This window comes from Alligator sinensis, unplaced genomic scaffold, assembly GCF_000455745.1.
Source record: "Alligator sinensis unplaced genomic scaffold, ASM45574v1 scaffold65_2, whole genome shotgun sequence".
NCBI lineage: Eukaryota > Metazoa > Chordata > Crocodylia > Alligatoridae > Alligator > Alligator sinensis.
Window position 1 is genome coordinate 2,418,676 of NW_005842071.1, and position 22,880 is coordinate 2,441,555.

Consider the following 22,880-nt stretch of genomic DNA (forward strand, 5'->3'; position numbering starts at 1 on the left):
TGAGGACTAAGCTGTTCCAATTTCCTCTTATTATGAGGTAAGAACATGGACACAGGGAGTCACTGTAGAGGAGCTGACACATGGTAAAGCCCTGATGGCTTTTGCCCCATAATAAATTGTTCATATGTCCATATTTGGGCAGTTCTCTGATACTCAAGAACACTGGTCTGAATTTGCTATGCTAGTTATAAATGAAAACAGGTATGGCTTTTCATAATAAATGTAAAATAAACTAAATTTATGCAGTGTTCTGATAGAGACAAGTGCAATGTACCTCATATTCATGTAATACATTTATAGCTCATATTTAAATTGTAATAAAGGTTTTCCATCTATACCATTTAATAGAAAAACATTAAAATGTTAGGGAAAAAAATGTCATTTTCACAAACTTGCATTGTATTTTGTTCAGATGATATAATTTTTCTTTAACATCTCTAGATACTGCTGTGTTGCCCTGGAAACTGGATCCTTATTTATATTTAAGTTGCTTGAAGATCCATCAGTAGATCCCACAGGAGAGACTCTTACGGATCCAGCTTCGAGATCAGCATTGGCTGGGAAAACAAAACCAAAGAGAAAAAACATGATTCTGCACATTTTGCGTCATGCCATATGTTAATTCTGTAGTGAATAGACTTTGTCCAATATCTATTGAATCATTTGGTGAGCATCTGTACTGGGTCCTGAGGCAGATGTATATTTCAGATCAGAATAAAAGAAACATTATTTAAAAAGTGACATAAGCAGGACATTCACAAAGGCCAAATACCTGATGCTTTTAAATTATACAAGTTAGTTTATTTACTGGTTAGCAAGCAGATTAATAGTATTTCCAAGGTTGCGTGTGTGGGGAGCTAGCTGGGGGTGGGGGGAGTGCAGGGGGCACGTGCAGCAGAGCTCACCTGGGTGGTGTAGGTACAGGTGCAGTATGCACCCCCTCCATCTCGCCTGTGGCTGTCCCTGCGGTGCTCTGCATGGAGCTGGGCTGGGGCTGGGGCCAGACTCAGCACTTGGCTGGCATGGCCCAACCAGCACCGGCTCTGGGCACCCAGGGCAGCCCGTGCTGTGCTCCCACTGGTACCAACCCCAGGCCCAGCCCCAACCAGTGCACACAGCTTCCTGATGGGGATGCCTCGCATTCACTCGGCTGCCCAAAACTGGCTGCTCATTGCACCAGGTGGGCGGAGTGGGTAGAAGGTGGCCAGAAGCTGAAGCCCTGTGCACTGAGGCAGGACTTGCTCAGCTGCAGCTTCCCACCCCTCCCACTGCCACTTCCCTGCCCTACTTGATGCCCAGAACAGTGCGGCAGGGGAAGAAGGAGAAGGGGCAACCACTGGTGGTAGAGGGAGCCGAACAGTATGGCAGCTGCAGTGCAGCAGGAACAGCCAGGCCTGCGACTGTCCAGTGGGAGTGTGGCATGGGCTGTCCCGGGCAGAGCATTGGGGGCAGCTGTGGGCCAGATGCAATCAGTTGGTGAGCACCTGTCCGTGGGCCAGATCCCATCAGGTGGTGGGCTGGAACTGGCTTGTGGGCTGTATTTTGCCTACCTGGTCTTAAGGACTACCTTCAACTTTTAAAAGCCATTAGGCACATAAATGAACTTCTTCTAGTGTCAAAGTTGGGGTGATTTAGGCCACTTGTAATCAGTGCTATGTCATTCTTATGTACCAAAGTAGCAGCTGCTCCTGAACAGCAGTTTCCCCTCCCCTTTTGAAGCTGCTTCAAATGTATGTCCCCCCTCCCACTTAGGCACCTAGTGTGGTTGTATTCCACCCTACTCAAGCCCTTGGAAATGCATTAATGCATCTACTTTTGTAACAACTACCACCACGCTCTTAAGACGGAGTCACAGAAAAGTAGCGAGGAGGAGGAGTACTCACCAGGGACTCCAGCCAGGTGGAACAGAATTGCAATGATTTGCCAAAGTCCACTAACACCCCTAATGGAGGTAATAATCTGGCCCTTGCTGCGAATGTGGGTGCATGTGCACACACACTTGCAAGATCCTCCTGCAACTACAGTGGCCTTTCCTCCATGAAGATAACTCTGAAGCCATGTGAAGACATTCCATTTTTCCTGGAAGAATTGCTGCTCTACCAGGAGAAACCATAAGTGTGCAGATGTTCAGGATTTTTCTGGCCAGTCCAGGAGAAATATAACCTGGGAACAACCAGGTTAAAACATTCCAAGAATTACTTCTCTTGAGAGAGCAACTGTCTGTACATGTTTCCTCAGAGAAGTCTTGGCACAGTCCTCCAACATCTCAGGGTGCTTTGATATCACTCCTCTCCCCCCAGGGAGACTGTCACTCTCTAGACTCAGCTGCTCCAACCAAGCAGGGAGTAGAACATGCCCCCTTCTCAATCCCACACTGTGCTGCTAGAAGACACAGGTTGACTCTGAGCAGTCTGCTTCAGCCATTCAGGGCTGCCCTGTTCACTGCTGCCATCTGTTGCTAGGAAGACTAAGGGAACCTGCAGAGCATGCCAAGATGTTTGCACAGGGCCCTCCCTGATCATGCAGCATCAGCACTGCAAGCTCTTTGCTCTTCAAGGGCTCAGGATTCAAATGTCTATTCAAGCATCTCTGGGTAAGTTTTTTTTCCAGGAGAACAAACCTGGAAGAATTCTCCGAGATCATTTGAACATGTATATGCAGCCTGTGTTAGAAACCTCTCTTCACTGACCAGGCAAAGTCCAACCAACACAGAAAATGAAACTATTAGTACTAGACAAATTCTTATTTTAAAAAGATAGAAACAAATCCTGAGGCATGGAAACAAATGGGTTCATGTCCATTCAGGAAAGTGGGGAAACCCCCCCTAAAACAGGTAAATGGGGGATTTCCATTTTTGGTTATAGAATGCTGATGCATGCTTAAGTGATTACATTGCTTTGAAATAGGCTCTGTCACTGTGAGGTAGTGGATTGGTGAGGATAGTTGCCACTCAGGAGAATAAATTATTAATTGGAGAACATGGCCACAGATTAGATTACAGTTTTCCAGCTAAGTACCATATTTCACAGTGTACAAGTTGATCTGGTTTATAAGCTGACCCCATTTTCCTGATTAAAAAAGTTAGGATTTTTGTAGGTGTATTGGGTTACTAACTTTTTGGATCAGAAATATGGGGTTGACTTATATCAGCCCCTGCATGCCCTCACTACAGGCAGGACACTTGGGAGGTGGACATGTCTGAGACCAGTGCCATTGGAGGGGCTGGGGCCAGGGCTAGGGCTGTGGCCAGGGTCAGGCTTAGTGCTAGGAGGGGCTGGGGCTGGGCTTGGTGCTTAGCTGGTGTGGCCCTGGCAGCATCGCTCACAGGGGCCAGGGCTGGGCTTGGCACTCAGCTGGTGCAGCCCAGGCAGCCCCACTCGCAGGGGCTGGGGCTGGGCTCAGTGCTCAGTGCTCGGGTGGCATGGCCCAGGCAGTGCTGCTCACAGAGGCCAGGGACGGTGCTGGTTGGGCCATGCTAGCTGAGCGCTGAGCCCGGCCCCAGCCCTGGCCCCTGTGAATAATGCGATAGAGGTGGGCTGAGCAGGTTGCACTCCTCACCACCATGCACAGGCAGCGGGTGGGGAAGACAGCTGGCTCCAGCATGCATGGCTTCCACCGGTGATGCGCAAGTGCTGGCAGGACGGCACACCGCAGGGTGGCAGTGCCTACATGAGCCAAAAGTGCCCGCCGCCTGCTGGCCAGTGTACCATGGAGGGGGAGTGTGTGGGGGTCTCCACATGCCTTCACCTTCCCCCACACCAACACCCTGCCCACCTGAGCACATTGCTTTATGCTCCCACCAGCCTCAGCCCCATGCTCTGCACTACAGCTCCCCTTCCCCACCACTTCCCTACCTGATCCCCAGAGCACTGCAGCAGGGAGACAAGGAGCCACTGGATGCTGGGGAAGCCAAGTAGCCCAGTGGCTGCAGCAGTGGCAGCAGCAGCCCTGCCTGGAACTTGTGTGCTGGCCAAGCTGGGCCGGGCCCTGGATTTGGTGTATAGATGGAGGTGGAAATTTAAGGCTCAGTGTTTGGGCTTTAAACCTCAACTTGTACACTGTGAAATATGGTGACTGTTCTATGCTATACATTACAAGCACTCAAACAATGTTTTGTTCAATTAAATAGGCATAGAAGAAGCGATTATCAAGATTTCTCAGGCTAGGGACAAACATTACACATAAATTGGTTTAAGTGACCAGAAACTGGTTTAAACTTGTAACAGAACAGACATTCAGAGCACATAAACCAGTTTAAAAATGGCCAAAACTGGTCCAGACCATGGGGGCAGGGCTACCCCTGGCAGCTGTGGCTCTATCACAGCTGCTCCCTGTGCCTTGGCTGAGCCAGGCTGGGCTGGGGAGCACCACATAGCCTCCTGCCCTGTGGGGGCAGAGGAAGGAGGAGGGGGAAGAGTACCCCGAGCACTGAACAGAGTGCTTCGTGGTGGTGGGGGGCTCTTTATGGCACTCCGTGGCCTGGCTCAGCTCAGCCAGGGCATGGGAAACAGCTGTAATGGAGATGCAGCTGCTGGGGGTGGCCCCGCCCCCTCAGCCTGGATTGGCCTCACTCAGCCCCAGCTGAGGCAACTGCATGGTTTGGCCAGGCCAGGCTGCGGGGGTGGGGCCAGTCCCAGCAGCTACAGGTTCAGTACAGCTGCTCTCTCACAGCTGCTCGGTCTGGCTGGGCTGGGCTGGGCCGGGCCGCTGGAGTGGGGACACCCCCGGCAGCTGCGGCTCCGTAACAGGGACATTGATCCCTTTCAGCGAGCGTAGCCTGGCCTGGCCTGGTACATGGCTGGTGGCTGCTAGCCAGAATGGCTTAGAGGTGCTGTGTGGGCTCATAAGGCTATAACCAGCCCCTGTAGTGGGTGGCTGCTGGACTCCAGGCTGCCAGCTCCTTCACCAGGCTGATGGGAGCTCCCCCAGTTCTGAGCAGTGCTGAGGGATGTGGCAGGAGCCAAACCTGGAGGTCAGGGGAGAAAGTCCTGCCGGGCCAAGCCAGCTTCCCCTCACCTGCCGCAGCGACTCCCCGTCCTGTTCCTGCTGCTCCTGAGCCGCTCCAGGAGGTGGCAGCATGGGTTGGGGGGGAGAGCTTCAGCCTTGCAGCTTGTGCCCCATGTGTGGAGCTCCAGCTGCAGCTCCTGGATTGAAGCCTTCCACCCAGGAAACTTCTGCCTTCCAAGGCCATCCGGGGGCTGCAGCTGAAGCGCCACGCGTGGGGCAGAAGCTTCCCGCCCCCCCACCCCAGCGGCATGGCACGGTGGTGGCAGCAGCAGCTGCAGATGAGGGGGGCAGACCAGCCCCCCACCCCAGCCAGCCTGCAGCTGCTTGTTAGGCTGCAGCCCAGGGGGCTCCACAGGGCAGGTGGTGCTGTGGGTTCAGGGCCTGATGCCACTTCCAACCTGGCCTGGGAAGCCTGGTCCCCATCCAGCTCCAACCTAGGGACCAGATGCCAGCCAGCAGGGCCCTTTTTTTGGGGGCGGGGGGGGGCGTTATTCCCTCTCCCTCTGGTGTTGGGCAAAGGGGATGGGATGGGGCTTATTCTGCCGCTTGGCAGCAGTGGGGTTGGGCCTACCCAGCTGCAGTCCCTCGGGGGCAGCAAGGGTAGAGGGGAGAATAACCACCCTCTCTGCCCCCTGTGTGTCAGGGCCCGTGCTGGCCCAAAGTTGCAGCAGTGAGAGGGGTGCACCTGGCAGACCTGGCTTAGGTCCCTGCTGGTGGGATAAGGAAGGGGGAATGAAACCCCCCTCTGTCCAGTTCAGCCCAGCCTGGCCATGCCCCTCCAGCATAGCTTCCCTGCAGCTGAGGGTGGCTCCTGGCCTGAGCAAATGCAGGCATGTGCTTGCATGTCCGTGCAGTTGCAAACTGGTTCAGCCTAGCCGGGTTAGACTAACTTGCAAAGGTTGAACCAGTTTAGGCTCTGGCTTTTTGAATGTCTGTCCCTAGCCTCAATGACCAATATTATTTATGCCTAACAAATAAGTGACTTTATATTTACAAAACAAAGAGAGTAGCCCACTAGGGGGTATTATATCAGACATGCACTATTATACTAGCAGAAAATACCAAATCACATGCAATAATATTGAATGAAACATATGAGAGGGGAGGTGATTTTTAAAGCTCATTTATACTTAAATAATAATTTCCTATATTTTGATTGTTTATATTTTTTATTTAGCAAATCTGACTTGGGTTAAGCTAGCTTTCAAGGCAGTTTATTTGTACAGCATTTTGGAAAGCAGGCAGTTCTTGCCAAAAAGCACCACTAAATTTGAAAGTCAGTAAAAGCAACAACTGTTTTTGGCACAACAGTTTACTACCTAATATGATTTATGCTTTAGGATATCATGCAGTGTTAGTTAACAATCAATTTTAGCCTTATTGAGGGAGGCGGGGAAACCCTGCCACATGTTCTGATAAATTACCTTGGTCAAGTTCTTTCCTGATACTTTTTTCCAGTTCCTTCCGCATCTGAAAGTACATTTTTAACATTTTAAAAATAGTTTAGAAATGAATTCATAATAATCTAGGTGTTTTTAAAAACCAACCCCCCCCATTAAATTAAACTAAAAGCAAAACCTCAAACAGAGATTTCATCTTATTTTGAGGAAATTCTTGATGGAGCTTTAGGATACTGGTTACTGAACAATATCAAATACATGTCAATATAAACAATCAGAATTTATGTGATTCATCATTTTCTAGTTAAGCACAATCAAATACACACGAGTCAATGAATAATGCACAACTAAATTCTTTTTCCAGATATGTGAGCAAAATCCTTATTAAATTATCATTAAAATCAGAAGCTCGGGTATATAGACTGTAAATTTGGCCCTCTGAGAAGACAGAGCATAATCTGCAACTCAATAAGGCTATCATTGTAAAAGTGGTTCTTGCAAGACTGAGACAAACTCTATAAAGCATTAGTATTTCATTTAGCCCCCAGATTATGCTGAGCACTTTCTCACTATCTTTATGGAAGGTTGCAACATTCATTTCATTCTGTCAGCTTTCTACTGAGATATTCTGCTTGCTTTTATGTAGCTTAGTGTCTATGGCGATAGACACGAGAAAAACTACATTCCTCTCTCTCAAAAGGTGTTAGTTACCACCACTATTAATATTGATTACAAGCTCTTCCTTAATAGAAATCAGTCATTTTGTTGATTCATGTTGATAGTACAGAACAAGTTATTATTTATAGCTGTATTTTTGTAATGCCAAAAATATGTTTTCCATTAAAACAGCCTATGACCTGAAGAATTTACAAATTGCAAAAGCTAACAGCCAGCATACAAGTAAGCACATAACTTCTAAAAGTATGTAAGCAGTCAAAAGACTTTACTATTATAACTATCTCTTGTAAGTAACTAATAACTTTATGAATAAGGGTTATTTATTTAATATAACAACAAATAATGGAATAATTTAAATATTGTTTAATACACTTTTTTCTTCAATTTTTAAAAGTTAACTTACCAGTAAAGGTGTTTAGGGAGTAGGAACAACTCTCTTGGTAAAGGAGACATTCTAAACACAGTTGGGGAAAAAAGTGGAAACACAATGATTCCCTCCAGATAAAAGAGAATCTTGTTGGCACACAGTGACCATATTACAACAGTTGGAAATAATGTTGTAGCAAAGTAAACTGACTAGAATACATTTAAGTGCCCTTTGCTAGACTGCAGGGGTAACTTCAACAAAATTAAGTTCCATACCACTGGAAACAACCATCAGGATTGAGGGGAGGACAGCTTTGCCTAAAAATTCTATGCCTTAATGCAGGGGCGGGCAATTATTTTGGGTGGAGGACCGCTTAATAAGTTTTGGTGAGGTAGCTATGCCCCTTGACAGTTGTCAAGCCCCCCTAGTCGCCATATTGGGATTGGAAGTCCCACCACTTAACCCCATACCTTTGCCACCAGAAATCCCCCCTGCCCTTGAATCCCCCAGAAATATTCTTTTTGGGAGGGGGATTGCCATCTTAGAACCAGAAAAAAACAAATCATACACTAGAAGTCAAACACCTACTATAATATATTTTCATTTTATAAACAAATATAATTATATTTATATTTGTTTATATAATGACATATAATCATTATATAAACAATGATTCCCCAAGGACACATGTAGGTTGACACCAATAAACAGTATTTCAACAATACTGTTTATTGGTGTCAACCTACATGTGTCCTTGGGGATATCATGATTATATTTCATCATGATATAATGAAATATAATCATGATTTGTCATGATTATAAACAAATCATGACAAAAAATATTTGTCATGATTTGTGTTTGTGTACTGTATATAGAAGGGATTGCATAATAATTCAAAAATGAAGTCTCACTCATATTGTGTGTGGGGTGTGTATATGGTGGGGGGATGTGGGAGGCACAAGGTATGTTGGGTGTGTGTATATGTTGGTGGGAGCTGTGGAGACAGGGTGTGGGTGTGTGAGATTTGTGGGGTGCAGGGTCCTCCCCACACTCCCTCCAACATAGCACACAGCCCCTGCTGCTGGCAGCAGCAGCAGTTGGAGAGGGGTGTGGGGGGCTCAGGGGAGCTTGTGCTTGGTGTAGGCACTTGTGCCTGGCACAGGCACTGATGACTAGTGGGGCATGGCTCTGGGGAGCACTGCATGTGGGGGTGAAGAACACAGCCTGCCCGTCCACCTCTATCATGGAGGCTCCTTGGTGCATGCCTGCAGATCCTGCCCTCGCATGTGGAAGCCCCACACTGGACGAGGGAGTCCAGTCCAGTCCCACACTGGACTGCCTCAGGGAAGCAGGGGACAGGGCTCCCTCCACTCTGGGTGGAGTCTGGGGTTCTGCGCAGCAAGGGGCCGGGGAGGCAGTGGGCTTTCCCTGCTGCCAGTGCAGGAGCTGCAGGCATGCCATGGTAGAGGCAGCAGCAGGAGCAAGCTGGGAACCATGGGGACCAGGCTGGCTTCTGCTGTGTTCTGTGATCCTGGCATTGTAGCCAGGAATCAAGTGGTGTGGTGCAGCAGGGCCAGGCACCTCCCAGAAGTGTGCTGTTCCTGGCTGCAATGTTGAAACCACAGAACACAGCAGGAGCCTGGCTAGCCCCGTGGTTCCCAGATGGCTCCTGCTGCTTCTGGCCCTGACCCCCGGTGCCCTGCACTCCTGCCTGCTGCCACTTCCTCTCCACGCCTTCGCCAGCTGCCTTTGCCCCACCACTTTCCTTCCCTCCCTGCCCATCCCCACCACTCTGCACCCGCAACTCTGGCACCACGTGCTTCTGGCTGCAAGGCTGGGACTGCACAATGCAGCAGGAGTATCACATGGTTGTCAGCTGCACTGGCAATCCTCCCTACCCTCCACCTGTTCTTACTGGAATTTCCCTCTTCAGTGGAGGGAACAGCCCCAGGCTCCCAGGCAGGAAGCTTCTGCTAAGGCTAAGGCAGAACCATCTGGCAGGCTGGGGGTGGAAGGCGGGGGCCTGGGGGCTGGGTGTGGGGTGAGGCCAGTGGGCCTTGCTACTGCTGCTGCTGGGTCCTGCTACCAGCTTCCCCTGGGTCCTGCTGCCACTGGCTCCTGTCATCTTTGACAGGCAGCCAGGGGCAGAGAAATATTAATTAAATTTTTTTTATGAGCCCCGCAGGCTAGATAGAATGGCTTGGTGGGCCGGATCCAGCCTGTGGGCCATATTTTGCCCATCCCTGCTTTAATGGCTGGTGAAGGGAGGGAGGGAGTTGGTCAAAAGGTTCCGAAGCCCCAGTTTGGCCAGGTACAGACATTACACTTTTACCAGTATAAGGTCTATACCTGTAACAGAACAAAAGTTTGGCACATAAAACTGGTCTATACCCATAACAAAACATAATTTTGGCATGCATAGACTGGTAAAAATGGCAGAACCTTGTCTAAGATTTGCACACCCTACCAAAGGGCGAATGTGTGCTGTGTTCACTATTGATTTCAACTATGCCACTTACAGAAAACCGCAGAACTTAGATTGATTTTGCCTTGGGCTTTTTGAATGTCTGTACCTAGCTTTTATTTACAGATGGGAGGAAGCAATGGCAAAAAACCTGGGAAGAAGATAGCTATTAAGAGTAGAAGGGAAACAGGAGCAAAAGCAGTGGACCATGAAACAGGAATCAAACAGCCAACCATAGAAAATAACTAGTCAAGAGGGTCAAATCCCTGGAAAGAGATGGTAAAGCACCAGGAAAGCCCAGCCATTATGCTGCTGGAGCCTGAGAAACAGCTACATGGTGCACACAGATCACCCTGAGTCTGCACAGGTATTGCAGGATCTGCCTTGATTTTTCTTCTGTATTTTGGAAACACTGCTGGATTTCTCACCCAAATATGTGAAAGAAAGAGAAAATTGGAAGCAAGTTGGGTCAGATGATTGGAAACCATGTTACATACTTCCAGGAAATGAAGCAAAGAATACTGCAGAAATACTGTTTATTGGTGTCAACCTACATGTATCCTTGGGGATATTAGCTGCCTTTTTTTCTCGTGGTGATGCAAAAAAAAAAAAAAAAAACTTTCCCAAATTTTCAACAATCTGAGAGAAGGATGTTCAGAATTTCAGGAATGTTTCTACAAAGTTAAACACAGACAACCAGAAGATAAAATATATCTTACTATAAGGTATGATATGAAAGCAACCATGATCTAAAACCTGGGGATAAAGGATGGTTGCTAACTGTGCTTCTTTGAAAGATAAGAGATGAGCCACTTTGTGGAAACTAATTCTTTTTTTTATGTCTCAACTGCTAAATGGACAATCCTTTAAGAAGAAGCCAGGGATCTTTTAAATTTTATTATGGACCAGTTTGTGTGGCTGAATTTTGGAGCTTGATTAGGGTCACTACTTGCAAGATTCCTATAGATGATGCTCTGATAAGAATACATTTTAAAGGTCAGCACAGATAAATCATAGAATCATAGAATCACAGAAAATTAGGGTCGTAAGGGACCTCAGGAGGTCATCTAGTCCAACCGCTTGCTCAAAGCAGGACTGTCCCCAACTATGTAATTCCACTAGCTGGGTCTTAAAAACCTTCAAGGATGGAGATCCCACCACCTCCCTGGGTAACCTGTTCCAATGTTTTACTACCCTCCTAGTGAGAAAGCTTTCTCTAATATCTAACCTAAATTTCCTTTGCTGCAACAGAGCCCTAAGAACTTTTGGTTCTGAGGGTTAAATTGTATTACTCTGGCTTTAGAAGAGACAAGGATATAAGTCCCTGCATTCTACAAATTAACTATTATTACAACTAGTGTCTTTCTAAAAAAGACAGCAGACTAAAACAGCAGTATTTTCTATTTATTGTGAGTACTTCTGTAGGAAAATCAAGTGATAAGGCCAAACTATGTAGATGAACTTCTTTTACGTCCAGAATTAGAAGGTCTTCTGGAGATTAAGAAAGAGTTGAAGCTAGATTCCAATTTTCAGTTTTATTCTTCATGCATCTGTTCAGCCTTTTGAGGTTCAAACAGCTAGAATTTTACCCTTCCTATGAAAATATATACATAGCCCTACAAACTTTTGGTTTTGAAGGTTAGACTCTATTACTCTCACTCTAGAAGAGGCAAGGATATATTTAAAGACATACTGCAGGGCAGATTATTGTGTACCAAAGTTGGAGAGTGGATGAAGAAGGGATGTAGAGTAGTTTCGAATGCCAAAGTTTATCAGCATTTTACTATATCCCAGTCCTGGGCTGCATACGGATGTTCATTTCTTCTGATAGAAAAATAGCCTGAGAAGTGGATTGTACAGATACGCCTCTAGCCTAAAGGCTGGAGAGCTTCACATGTGAGCTCTCCAGCTAGGGGTATTAGAGGGCTGCTCCCTGGGTCATCCCTGCCCTTAAGGGAACACATTACTTGACAGCCTGCTCTCTTCCCTGCTTGGGAAGCGGACAGGCTGCTAAGCGGCAGGTGGCAGCTGCCACAGATAGTCCTGGGAAGCTTCCAGCCCTCGGATAATACTCCCCATCCCACCAAGCAGCTGACTGGTAGGAGGGGGACATTCTCTCATGGTGGGAACTCCCCCAGTTCCCCCCTCTGGAGAACAGACCCACTTGTTATACTCCCCTGGGCTGACCGAGACAAGCACTCAGCTGAATAAGGGGAAGCTGGGGCACTGGAAGTCCAGCATGCAGAGAATTTCCTTAAGCCCAGCTCCTGGCCCCTCCAGCTCTTAACATTGCCACACCTGCTGCTCACCTGAGTGGCAGGGGGAGCAAGGGGATGCCAGTGGGACTGAAAGCCAGGCTTGTGAAGAGCCTTGGCATGCCCAGCTCCTAGTTTCTCCAGTTTTTTAAATTGCCACAAGGAGAGGCCAGAGGGGCTGGGAGTTGGGCTTCAGAGGCTTTTTCTAAGCCTGGCTCCCAACCCTGACAGCTTTTAAATTGCTGCAGCTGCAGCTCAGCTGAGTGGTGGGAAGAGGCAAGGGGAAGTGGGTGTAGCTGAGGGTCAGGCTTACAAGCCTGGGTCCTGGTTGTGCCTGGGAGCAGAGCAGAGGGACTAGTTGGCAAAGCCCTGGCCAGCTCCAGCCCTGGGAACTTGACTAAGAAGCAGCTGGCAGCTGCTCCTCCCTACCCCTCCTGTTTTACAGGATGGGAGGAGCGACTGTCTCTTAAACTTTCTCTAGCCCTCTGACCTGGCCTCAGGCAAGCCTTTCTCCCAGCTCCATTTCCCCTGGTCCCCAGGAGGAGTTAACCCAGGGGAAAGTGTCTGGGGAGCGATTTAACCCCAGTTGTTCCCAGGTTATTTTTAACCTGGAGCAGCCATTTTTGCCCTGGCAGAAAAAGCTTGAATGTCTGCATACCCAAAGTGTAGCAGAACAGAGTGTAGGAGTTGATGATCTGTTGTGCCTAAGCTTCAAAATCTGTCCTGATACAAGCCTATGCAATCTTTTTTGTTGTTCTTCCCTGATTTGAATCCTTAACTTAGACATCTTAACCCAAAGCTTTGTTTTATACAGAATAAATATTTTGTTCTCTCTCTTCTTCACATAAGACAGTGAAGAATATGATGGTGAAATACTATGTGGGAAGAGAAAGTTTTGGCCTTCATTGCTTAGGTGAAATGCATTTTTTACTGAACTGTTCTTCAGCAATCACTGAACTTATCTCCATGAGACTTTGGTTTCTTTCCTGAAAGATTTTTAAAATGAAGAAAACTTGAGAAATAATTCTATTGAATAAATCAATTGTTCAGTGATCTGAGAAAATTGACAGTGACATTAGGAAGTGGTTAAAGACCCATAACTGCATGAAAAGGAAGGCACAAGAATAATGCTCTGTGGCTTTACCTGATGAAGAGACAGATGGACTAATATTGATGGTTAAAGTCTGGAGACCAGCTTCTGCATTCTGTTAGAAGATATGGCAGCTGATGTAAAATAACAAAGAGGATATTGCAGGATCTATCTTAAGAATATTCTGAGTGGCATAGGAAGAGAACAGAATGGGAATTAATCCTGGATTTACCAGATAACACAGGGGTGCACAAAATATGGCCCATGGGCTGGATCTGGTCCATCAAGGCATTTTATCCGACCCACAGCCAGTCCCTTGTCTACACTCAGCCCAGGTGCAGGGAGCCAGTGGTGGCCTTAGGGTTGTTGGGGACCTGGTCAAGACAGTCATTTGGGACCCCTTAGAAGCTTAATTTTGATGACCTTTACGCAAGTCGGACATTTTCAATTTCACTCTGCCCTATCCATGAAACTTCAATAAAAGTATCTTAATACAATATTGATAATACAAAGAAAGAGTTTTTTAACACTGAGCTATATTGAGCTAGGTTCATTCTAGGTTCAAAATTTTGGGCCCCCCTAAAGTGTGGGGCCAGGCAGTTGCCTGGTTTGCCCTCCCCTAAGGCCCTAAGGCCACTACTGAGGGGACAGCCTGCGCCATGGTGCTTGCCCAATGCCCCCAGGTACAGTGGTCCCACTGCTCCCAGGTACACAGCTGGGCTAGGGTGCTGGACTCCATTTTCCAGAAGCCTAGTGGAAGCTCCTTCCAGCTGCTGCTGGTGGACCTGTCCCTGCTGCCCAGATATCCTGGCTTATTTGTTTTGCACCTAACACCAGTTCCACAAGCATGGGTGTGTGGAAAGCAGATCACAGCTGGATCCTGGACCCTGGGTCCCAGCCCCCAGCCCCATGTTGTCATCACCCAGTGATCCTAGGGTCTCCATGGGCCACTTAGGGAGTTTTGGTGAGCTGTTGTGTGTGTATGGGGGATGGGGAGTGGGGAGGGGTGTTGACCCAGCCAGTAACAGCTCGCTAAAATTCCCTAAGTGACCCTCCAGCCAAAATAATTGCCCAACCTTGAGCTAACAGCTAAGGTTCTACCTACCCTTAGCTGTATTAGAATAAAAAGCAAAATCTCCTCTAAAATTTCAGTTTTTCCTATGGATAGGTACAATATAGGTACCCGGGGGGGGAAGAGGGATAACACAGTGATCCCTTTCCACTGCAACAAGGATTTTTCCCTGTTACTTTACTCACCCCAGCTGGTATTTGAAACCAGATCTCCCACATGGTAGGCAGAAACTCAGCCACCAGTGGTACAATATAAAAATGTAGCTGATTTAATAGATTTCATAGATATTTGGGCTGGAAGTGACCTCATGAGAACATGAGGGTCCAGCCCCCTACCCAAGGGACAGGAAGTCAGCTGGGGTCAGATCATCCCAGCAAGATAAGCATCCAAGTGTTTCTTAAAGGTATCTAGAGTAAGTGCTTGCACCACTTCTGGGGGGAGTCTATTTCAAACTCTGGAGACTTGGACTGTAAAGAAGTTTTTATTTATGTAACCTGGGTACACCCAAGGGTGTGCCCTATTCTCAACTGAATGGGATGGGTAGGCAGGAGGGGCTGCTGTGAGAGGGATGACAGAATTTCAAGCAGATCCCTCTTTCCTCTATAGAGTTAGCCCAAGCCCAAATTTCTTAACTATATAAAATATATTAAGTTATAATATACATAAACATAAAACTAAATTTCATATATTTACACAGAGAACACTAACCAGTAACCAAGGTCAAACCCTAAATAACACTATTTACAACATCACAATACAACATTTCAATTACAAAATATAAGGCGCAAACATGAATAATCTTAATATCATCTACTCCTTAATATAGTCCCTGACCCATGGCAAGAGAGAGCTCTCCTTCCAATGGGGTCCCTTGTGGGGTGTCCAGGACCACGGGCCCCTCCTCTTAGGGCCTTGACTAGGTGGGGGGCTGCTCACCCAGCCCCTTCTCTGGGTTTGCCCGGCCCCAAATGTCTTTCCCCTGTGAGACCCAAAGGCTCAATGACTCACACTCCCTCAGGTAGCGGTGGTCAGGGCGCAGCTTGATGGGGTCTCCTCTGCTGGAGCGCCTCTCCAGGTCTCTCCCACGCCGCTGGGTTCCTCCCCACCCTGTGCTCTGCTCTGGGCACTGAGGGCTCAGCTCCTCTCAGCTGCTTCACCACCGCTGCTGGCTCCTGGGTGCTGGGCCTTACACTGCAGCACTACCATTTCCCGGTGCCCTGGCTCAGCAATGAGGGCTCTCTTAGCACAGTCTGGGCCCTTCAGGCTCCAGCCAGCCATCCTCATGCTGGGTGGCTAACCCAAGCAGCCTCCGCTACTCCCTGGCTCCCAAGGCTCGGGCCTATGTACTGCCCTGCACACTGTGGGACCTGGCCGCTTGTCAGGAGATGGGGCCTGAGCCACCTCACTGCAGCCCCAAGGCCTTTGCCCTGTGCACTGTCCCTCACACTGTGTGGCCCTCTGGCCCTGCCAGGGTTGCAGGCTCAAGCCACTGCTTGCAACTCTCAAAGCCTGGGCTCTGTGCACCAAACCACGCACCATGATGGGCCCAAGTGGTCTCACACTGCTCCCAGGTCCAGATCTCCGTGCACCGTACCTGTGCGCCGTCAACAGCCCGAGCGGTCTCGCACTGCTCCCAAGGCTGCTCCTCCAGTGGCAGCTTCAGGAGCCTTGGGCCTATTGCCCACAGGGGGAGAGCTCCCCAGCTTTTCTTGGCTCTACTCTTCTTGAGTCCCTCGCTGCATCTGCCCCTTGTGCTGGGCACGCAGCTCCTTTTATACGTTCCAGGGCTCTGCCCCTGAAGCCTTCCAGACCTGATAGTTTACAGTCTTCAATGAGGTTCGAGGGAGCTCTTCTTCCCATCCCCGCAGGAAAGGGGTGTGACTTTATTTCTCCTGGTGCCTCATGATTGGTGGATGGGCTCCACCAATCAAAACAGCAATATCTCAAGCCTGGGTCTCAACCCAAGCTCTGAAAGGTGAGTCTGCTACACTTATGTCCAGTCTAAAACAGTTTTCCAGCTGTTTGTGACCATTAGACCTTGTCTTCCCTTGGGGTGCCCTGGTGAACAGATGTTCTCCCGGTTTCTGATGCACACCCCTTATATACTTATAGGCCTCCACCATGTCACCCCTGAGTCTTTGCTTCTCCAGGCTGAAGAGTCCCATGCCTCTCAGCCTCTCCTCATAAGGCCTGTTCTCTTGACCTCTGATCATGCGTGTAGCTCTCCTCTGGACTCTCTCAAGCTTCTCCATGTTCTTTCTAAAGTGCAGAGTCCAGAATTGGATGCAGTACTCCAGCTGCAGCCTCACCAAGGCTGAGTAAAGTGGGAGGATTACTTCTTGGGTCTTGCTTGAGATGCATCTATAGATGCAAGCCACAATTTTATTTGCATTTCTGGCTGTGGCATTGCATTGGTGGCTTATGTTCATCTTGTGGTCAATTATGACCCCCAAGTTTCTTTTGGTTGTGGTGCTAGTGACGTTAGCACTGCTGAGCCTATGAGTATGATGTGGGTTTTTTCTCCTGAGGTGGAGCACCTGGCATTTCTCAGTGTTGAATGTCATCAGGTTTTGATCCACCCATGTTGCGAGCCTCTCCAGGTCAGCCTGAATTGCCAGCCTCTCCTCTAGAGTGACCTCACTTCCCCATAATTTGGTGTCATCTGCAAACTTAGCCTGTCCACTTCTGACACCTGAATCCAGATCATTTATGAATATATTAAAGAATACTTGTCCGAGTATTGAGCCCTGGGAGACATCGCTGGTCACCGTGTGCCATGTTGACTCGGTTCCATTGACTATCACTCTCTCGCTCTGACCACGGAGCCAGTTCCCCAGCCATTGGACCGTAAGGTTTCCCAGTTTTACCACGAGAACATCACGGCAGACCAAGTCAAAGGCTTTTTTGAAATCTAAATATATGACATCAACCTCTTCTCTTTTGTCTGGTCCTAGAAGGAAATGAGGTTGGTCCTTCCTTTCTTGAAGATGAGCACCACATTGGCCTTCTTCCAATCTTCAGGAACCTCTCCTGAGCACCACCAGTTCTCATATATCCTTGCCATTGGTCATGCTATGATGTCAGCCAACTCTTTTAGCAGTCTTGGGTGCCTTCTGTCTGGGCCAGCTGTCCAGGCTCTCAAGCTGTTCCCTCACAAGATCTTCACCAATTATAGGTATATGGTTGCCCTTACCTGGTAGTCCTGTATCCTGTCAGGCAGGGTGATCCCCTTGGGTTGGTGGAAAACTGATGCAAAGTTATCATTGAGGAGATGAGCTTTTTCCTGGGTGTCAGTTGTCAGCTGCCCCATTTGGTTCAGCAACATTCTGATGTTGCCCTTGTGTTTTTTTCTGACTGCCCATCTATTTGAAAAAGGACTTTTTATTGCCCTTGATTCCCATAACCAGTTTGAGTTTGGTTTCATCCTTCACTTTTCTGGTGTACTCCCTGCAGGTGCGAGTCAGTGCTGCATAATTCTCCTAAGTGGTAGTTCCCAACTTCCATCCCTTATAAGCTTGTCTTTTCAGATTCAGGATGCCCATAAGTTCCCTATTGAGCCAAGGGGGTCTCCTAGCCCTTTTGTTATCTTCCTATAGGTCAGAATGGACTTTCCTTGTGCTTTTAGGATCACCTAGGGCAGAGCTATTCAGTTGGCAGCCCATAGGCTACATATGGCCTGGCAAGTATTAAGTCAGGGTGGGCAATAATTTTGGTGGCAGGCCACTTAACGAGTTTTGGTGAGCTGTTGAAGGTGGAACACATAAAATCTTTCAGAAGATATAATTTTATCCAACTATAGATAAAAAACAAATCATATACTAAAAATCAAACATCTAATATAACATATTTTCATTTTATTTCAAAAAATATTTTTTCATAGATTTCATAGACATTAGGGCTGGAAGGGACCTCTGAAGATCATCGAGTCCAGCCCCCTGCCCCAGGGGCAGGAAGTCAGCTGGGGTCATAGGATCCCAGCAAGAAAAACATCCAGATTTCTCTTGAAGGCGTTCAAAGTAGGTGCTTGAACCACCTCCGGCGGCAGGCTATTCCGGACCTTGGGGGCTTGGACAGTAAAGAAGTTCTTCCTTATGTCCAGCCTGAAATGGTCTTGCAGGAGTTTATAACTATTTGACCTTGTCATTCCTTGGGGTGCTCTGGTGAAAAAATATTCCCCTAGATCCTGGTGAGCATCCCTTATAAACTTATAGGTGGCCATCAGATCACCCCTGAGCCTGCGCTTTTCCAGGCTGAAGAGGCCCATAGCTCTCAGCCTGTCATCATAAAGTCTATTTTCCTGACCTCTGATCATGTGCGTGGCTCTTCTCTGGAGTCTCTCAAGCTTCTCCACATCCTTTTTGAATTGTGGAGCCCAAAACTGAATGTAGTACTTCAGCTGCAGCCTCACCAAGGCCGTATACAACAGGAGAATGACGTCCTGGGATTTGGTTGAGAAGCATCTATGGATGCAAGCCAGTGTTTTGCTCACTTGACTAGCCACAGCATCATATTGAAGGCTTATGTTCATCTTGTGGTCAATCCTGACCCCCAAGTCCCTCTCGTCCATAGTCGAAGTCAGTGTAGCACTGCCGAGCATATAAACATGTTCCAGGTTTTTCCTCCCAAGGTGGAGAACCTTGCATTTTTTGGTGTTAAACACCATCAAGTTCTCATCCACCCATTTCCTGAGCCTGTCAAGGTCAGGCTGGATTGCCCTCCTGTCCTCAGGTGTGGATCCTTTACCCCAAATTTGGTATCATCTGTGAACTTGGTCAGTCCACTTCTGACTCCAATGTCCACATCATTAATGAAGAGGTTGAACAATATAGGTCCAAGGACAGAGCCTTGAGGGACCCCCCTTGTCACAGGGCACCATGACGATTGACTTCCATCAACGACCACCCTCTGGGTCTGACCACGGAGCCAATTCCCCAGCCAGTGGATCATGGTGGACCCAAGGCTGCAGTTGGCCAGTTTTGCCAAGAGGTGATCATGGGATACCAGATTGAAGACTTTTTTAAAGTCAAGATATATGATATCAATCTCTTTTCCCTTATCCAGGTGATAGGTCACCTGGTCGTAAAAGGAAATGAGACTGGTCAAGCACGACCTACCCGCAACACACCTGTGCTGGCTATCCCTCAGGATATTGCCAATGACCAGTCCATTAAGAATGGCCTCTTTGATAATCTTTTCTAAGACCTTCCCTGGGATAGAGATCAGGCTGATGGGCCTGTAGTTTGCTGGATCCACTTTCCTCCCTTTCTTGAAGATAGGCATCACATTGGCTTTCTTCCAATCATCAGGCACTTCACCAGAGCACCAGGAGCTCTAGAAGATCCATGCCAGGGGCTGAGCTATGGTGCTGGCCAGCTCCTTGAGTACTCTGGGGTATAAATTGTCAGGGCCGGCTGACTTGAAGGTGTCCAGCCTCTCAAGGTGTTCCTTCACGAGGTCAGCATTGATGGAGGGCAAGGAATCACCCTCACCCAGGCGTCCCTGTCCTGTAATGGGCCAGGGTGTCCCATGGGACTTGTGAAAGACTGGCACAAAGTACCCATTTAGTAAGTTGGCTTTTTCCTGGGCGTCAGTCGTCAGTTGTCCCTTCTGGTTTAGCAGGGGTCCAATGTTGCCCTTGCCTTTCCTCCAGCTCCCCACATATCCAAAAAAGGACTTTTTATTGTCCTTGATGTTTGTAGCCAGTTGGAGTTCCATTGCAGCCTTGGCTTTCCTGGTTCGCTCCCTGTAGGTCTGGACCAATGCGGAATATTCCTCCTTGGAGGTGGATCCCATCCTCCATCGTTTGTAGGTCTTTTTTTTTGATGCAGGAGGTTCTCTAGCTCCTTGTTGAGCCAAGGGGGCTGCTGTGCCCTTTTGCTGCCTTTCCTCCGAGATGGAATAGCCTTAGCTTTTGCATCTAGGATCGCTCCCTTGAGGAGCAACCACTCTTCCTAGATTCCCCTCCCCTTGGGGTCATGGTGCTTTAGGGCCTCACTGACAAGCCTCCTGAGCTTGTCAAAGTCAGCCCTCCTGAAGTCGAGGACCTCTGTACTGCTGACTGACTTGCCAGCTTTTCGGTGGATGGTGAAAGTGATCAGCTTGTGGTCGCTGTCACCCAGCTTTCCTTCAATCATTAGGTCACTGATTAGGTCATCCCCAGTTGCCAGTACCAGGTCGAGCAGTGCTTTACCTCTTGTTGGCCCGTAGACTTCTTGAGTCAGATAGAGCTCATCCATGCATGTGAGGAAGCTTTGCGACCGTTCGGATTTGGCCGAGCGCTCTTCCCATGAGATGTCCAGGTAGTTGAACTCTCCCATGACAACCATGGACCAGGAGCATGTGGCCTCAGCCAATTCCCTGGTGAACTCCTGGTCAATCTCTTGATTCTGGGAGGGAGGTCTATAGTAGACTCCCACCATTGTATCCCCTGTGCTGTGTTCCCCCTGGATTTTAACCCAGGTGGTCTCCAGTTGGCCACCCTGGGTGCCAGTGTTGGCTTGTAGGGATGCGTAACTTTCCTTGACATAGAGAGATACACCCCCACCCCTTTTGTCCACTTGATTCCTCCTGTATAGGGTAAAGCTGTCTATACCCGTGGTCCAGTCATGGTTGGAGTCCCACCAGGTCTCTGTTATCCCTATGACATTGTAATTGTTTGTGTTGAGCAGGAGGACAAGTTCTTCCTGTTCATTCCCCAAGCTCCTGGCATTCATGTACAGGTATGCATGTGCCTCCTTGGGGGCCCTTGCCTTGCCTACACCTTGCTCCAGGGCTGAGGCAGGGGTGGGCTCCCTTAAGTGCCTTGGTCTGCTTGTTTTGCAAGGGTTGCTCAGTGGGCCAGCAGTGGTGGTAGTCCCCTCGTCCCCCAGTGGGGTTAGTTTAAAGCCTGGTGGAGCAGGTCAGCCAGTTTGGCTGAGAAGAGCCTCCTCCCCAGTGGAGAGAGATGGAGGCTGTCCCTTCCCAGCAGTTCATTGCCTCTCTCACCAAAGAGCAGGCTGTGGTCATGGAATCCAAAGCCTTCCCAATGACACCTACGCCACAGTCTTTGGTTCACTACCTGGATCCTTCTCTCCCTCCTCAGCCCATAGCCCCAAACCAGAAGGATCAAGGAAAACACCAGCTGCACCCCCAACCCATTAAGCCCTGCTCCCAAATTCCTGGAGCACTTCATGACCCGACTGGGAGGGTTCTGAGCCATGTCATTGGTGCCCACATGGATAAGGAGCATAGGGTAGTGGTCAGTGGGCTGGAGGAGGTCAGGGATCTTCTCCATAATGTCTTGGATATGGGCTCCTGGGAAGCAGCAAACTTCCCAGGCCAAGGGGTCAGGGTGGCAGATTGCCCCCACAGTCCTGCTCAGGATGAAGTCTCCCACAACAAACACTTTGTGTTTTGTTTTGGGGAGAGCGAGGGTGGTAGCTGCAGTTGAACCTGTGTTGCCTTCAGGAGCTGGAAACTTAGCAGGCTCTGCTGGGGCTGCAAGAGGTTCATACCTGTTGCAAAGCTCCAGCGGGGGGGTAGACCTTGGTGTGGCAGGCCTTGGGGCCCTTGACCACCTTGGTCCATCCCCTTGGCTGGACAGGATGGGAGGTCCTGGTGTCCTCCCTTGTCCTGGAAGGTGACTGTGGTCGACTCTCTGCCTCCTGGGGGAGAAGGGCCTGGCAACAGGAGTTGATCTCCTGCTCACAGTCCCTGATGGCACGTAGTCTCTGGACTGCAGTCTGGAGCTCCTCCAGATGGCATGCCAGAGACCCCAAAAGGGAGCAGACCTCACAAGGGGAGGTGGCCATGCTCTCGGACCCCAGAGCCTGAAAAAGTGACAGCCAACCCCTGCAGCTGAGAACCAGGGGCTCCATCTGTGTGGAGGCCTCTGAGGCACCAGAGGGGGTGACTGCAGACCCCAAGGGGACCCTCGGGTTGCGGTGTGTGCTCATCTGTGGCATGCTGCTGGGAGGCTGGCTGTGGCTGGGACTGCCTACCCTAGGGTGGGGGCACACGGGCAGGGCCTCGGGCCCTCCCGCTCACTCTTGTGTGCAAACTTCATGCTAGCTCATGTGCCAGGCAGACAAGCGTGCCTGTTTGCACATCCTGTTTGCGAGGCTCCGGTCACGTGGCTCCCTGGGGGGATGGGTTATGTCCTGAGTTATGTTTTTTTGAGTATTGTAAATAGAGGCAATTACATAATAGCTCAGAATAAAGTCTTACTTTTGTTTATTGTGTGTTTGTGGGGGGGGTATATGTGTGGGGGTGTGTATGTGAAGGTAGGAGAGGATGTGTGTGTGGGGGTCTACCCATGGACTAGGTCCCAGGAACTGGCTAGGGGCAGGGGGAGGGAGTCAGAGGGTGTATGCAGCAGAGCTCAGTCGAGTGCTACTATGCAGGTGTAGTCCACTCCCCAACTTCCAGCCCGCAGCTGCCCCCACAGCACTCCACATGGAGCCAAGCCCCACTTGCTCCAGCCCCGGGCAACCCACACCATGCTCCCACCCACATCTGCCAATGCTTTGGCTCCAGCCAATACTTACAGCTTTCTGGCAGGACTGTAC

The 22,880-nt window shown here is 49.0% G+C and overlaps 1 protein-coding gene across 1 annotated transcript in view; it reads right to left on the reverse strand.

The window, feature by feature from the left end:
* Nucleotides 1–408: 408 nt before the first annotated feature.
* The window catches only part of LOC102369990 (ankyrin repeat domain-containing protein 62), a 128,025-nt gene continuing 105,553 nt past the window's right edge, over nucleotides 409–22,880 (reverse strand). Inside the window, 2 exon segments of the mRNA XM_025204161.1 lie at nucleotides 409–557; nucleotides 6,432–6,477. Of these exon segments, the coding sequence (XP_025059946.1) occupies nucleotides 409–557; nucleotides 6,432–6,477 (195 nt within the window).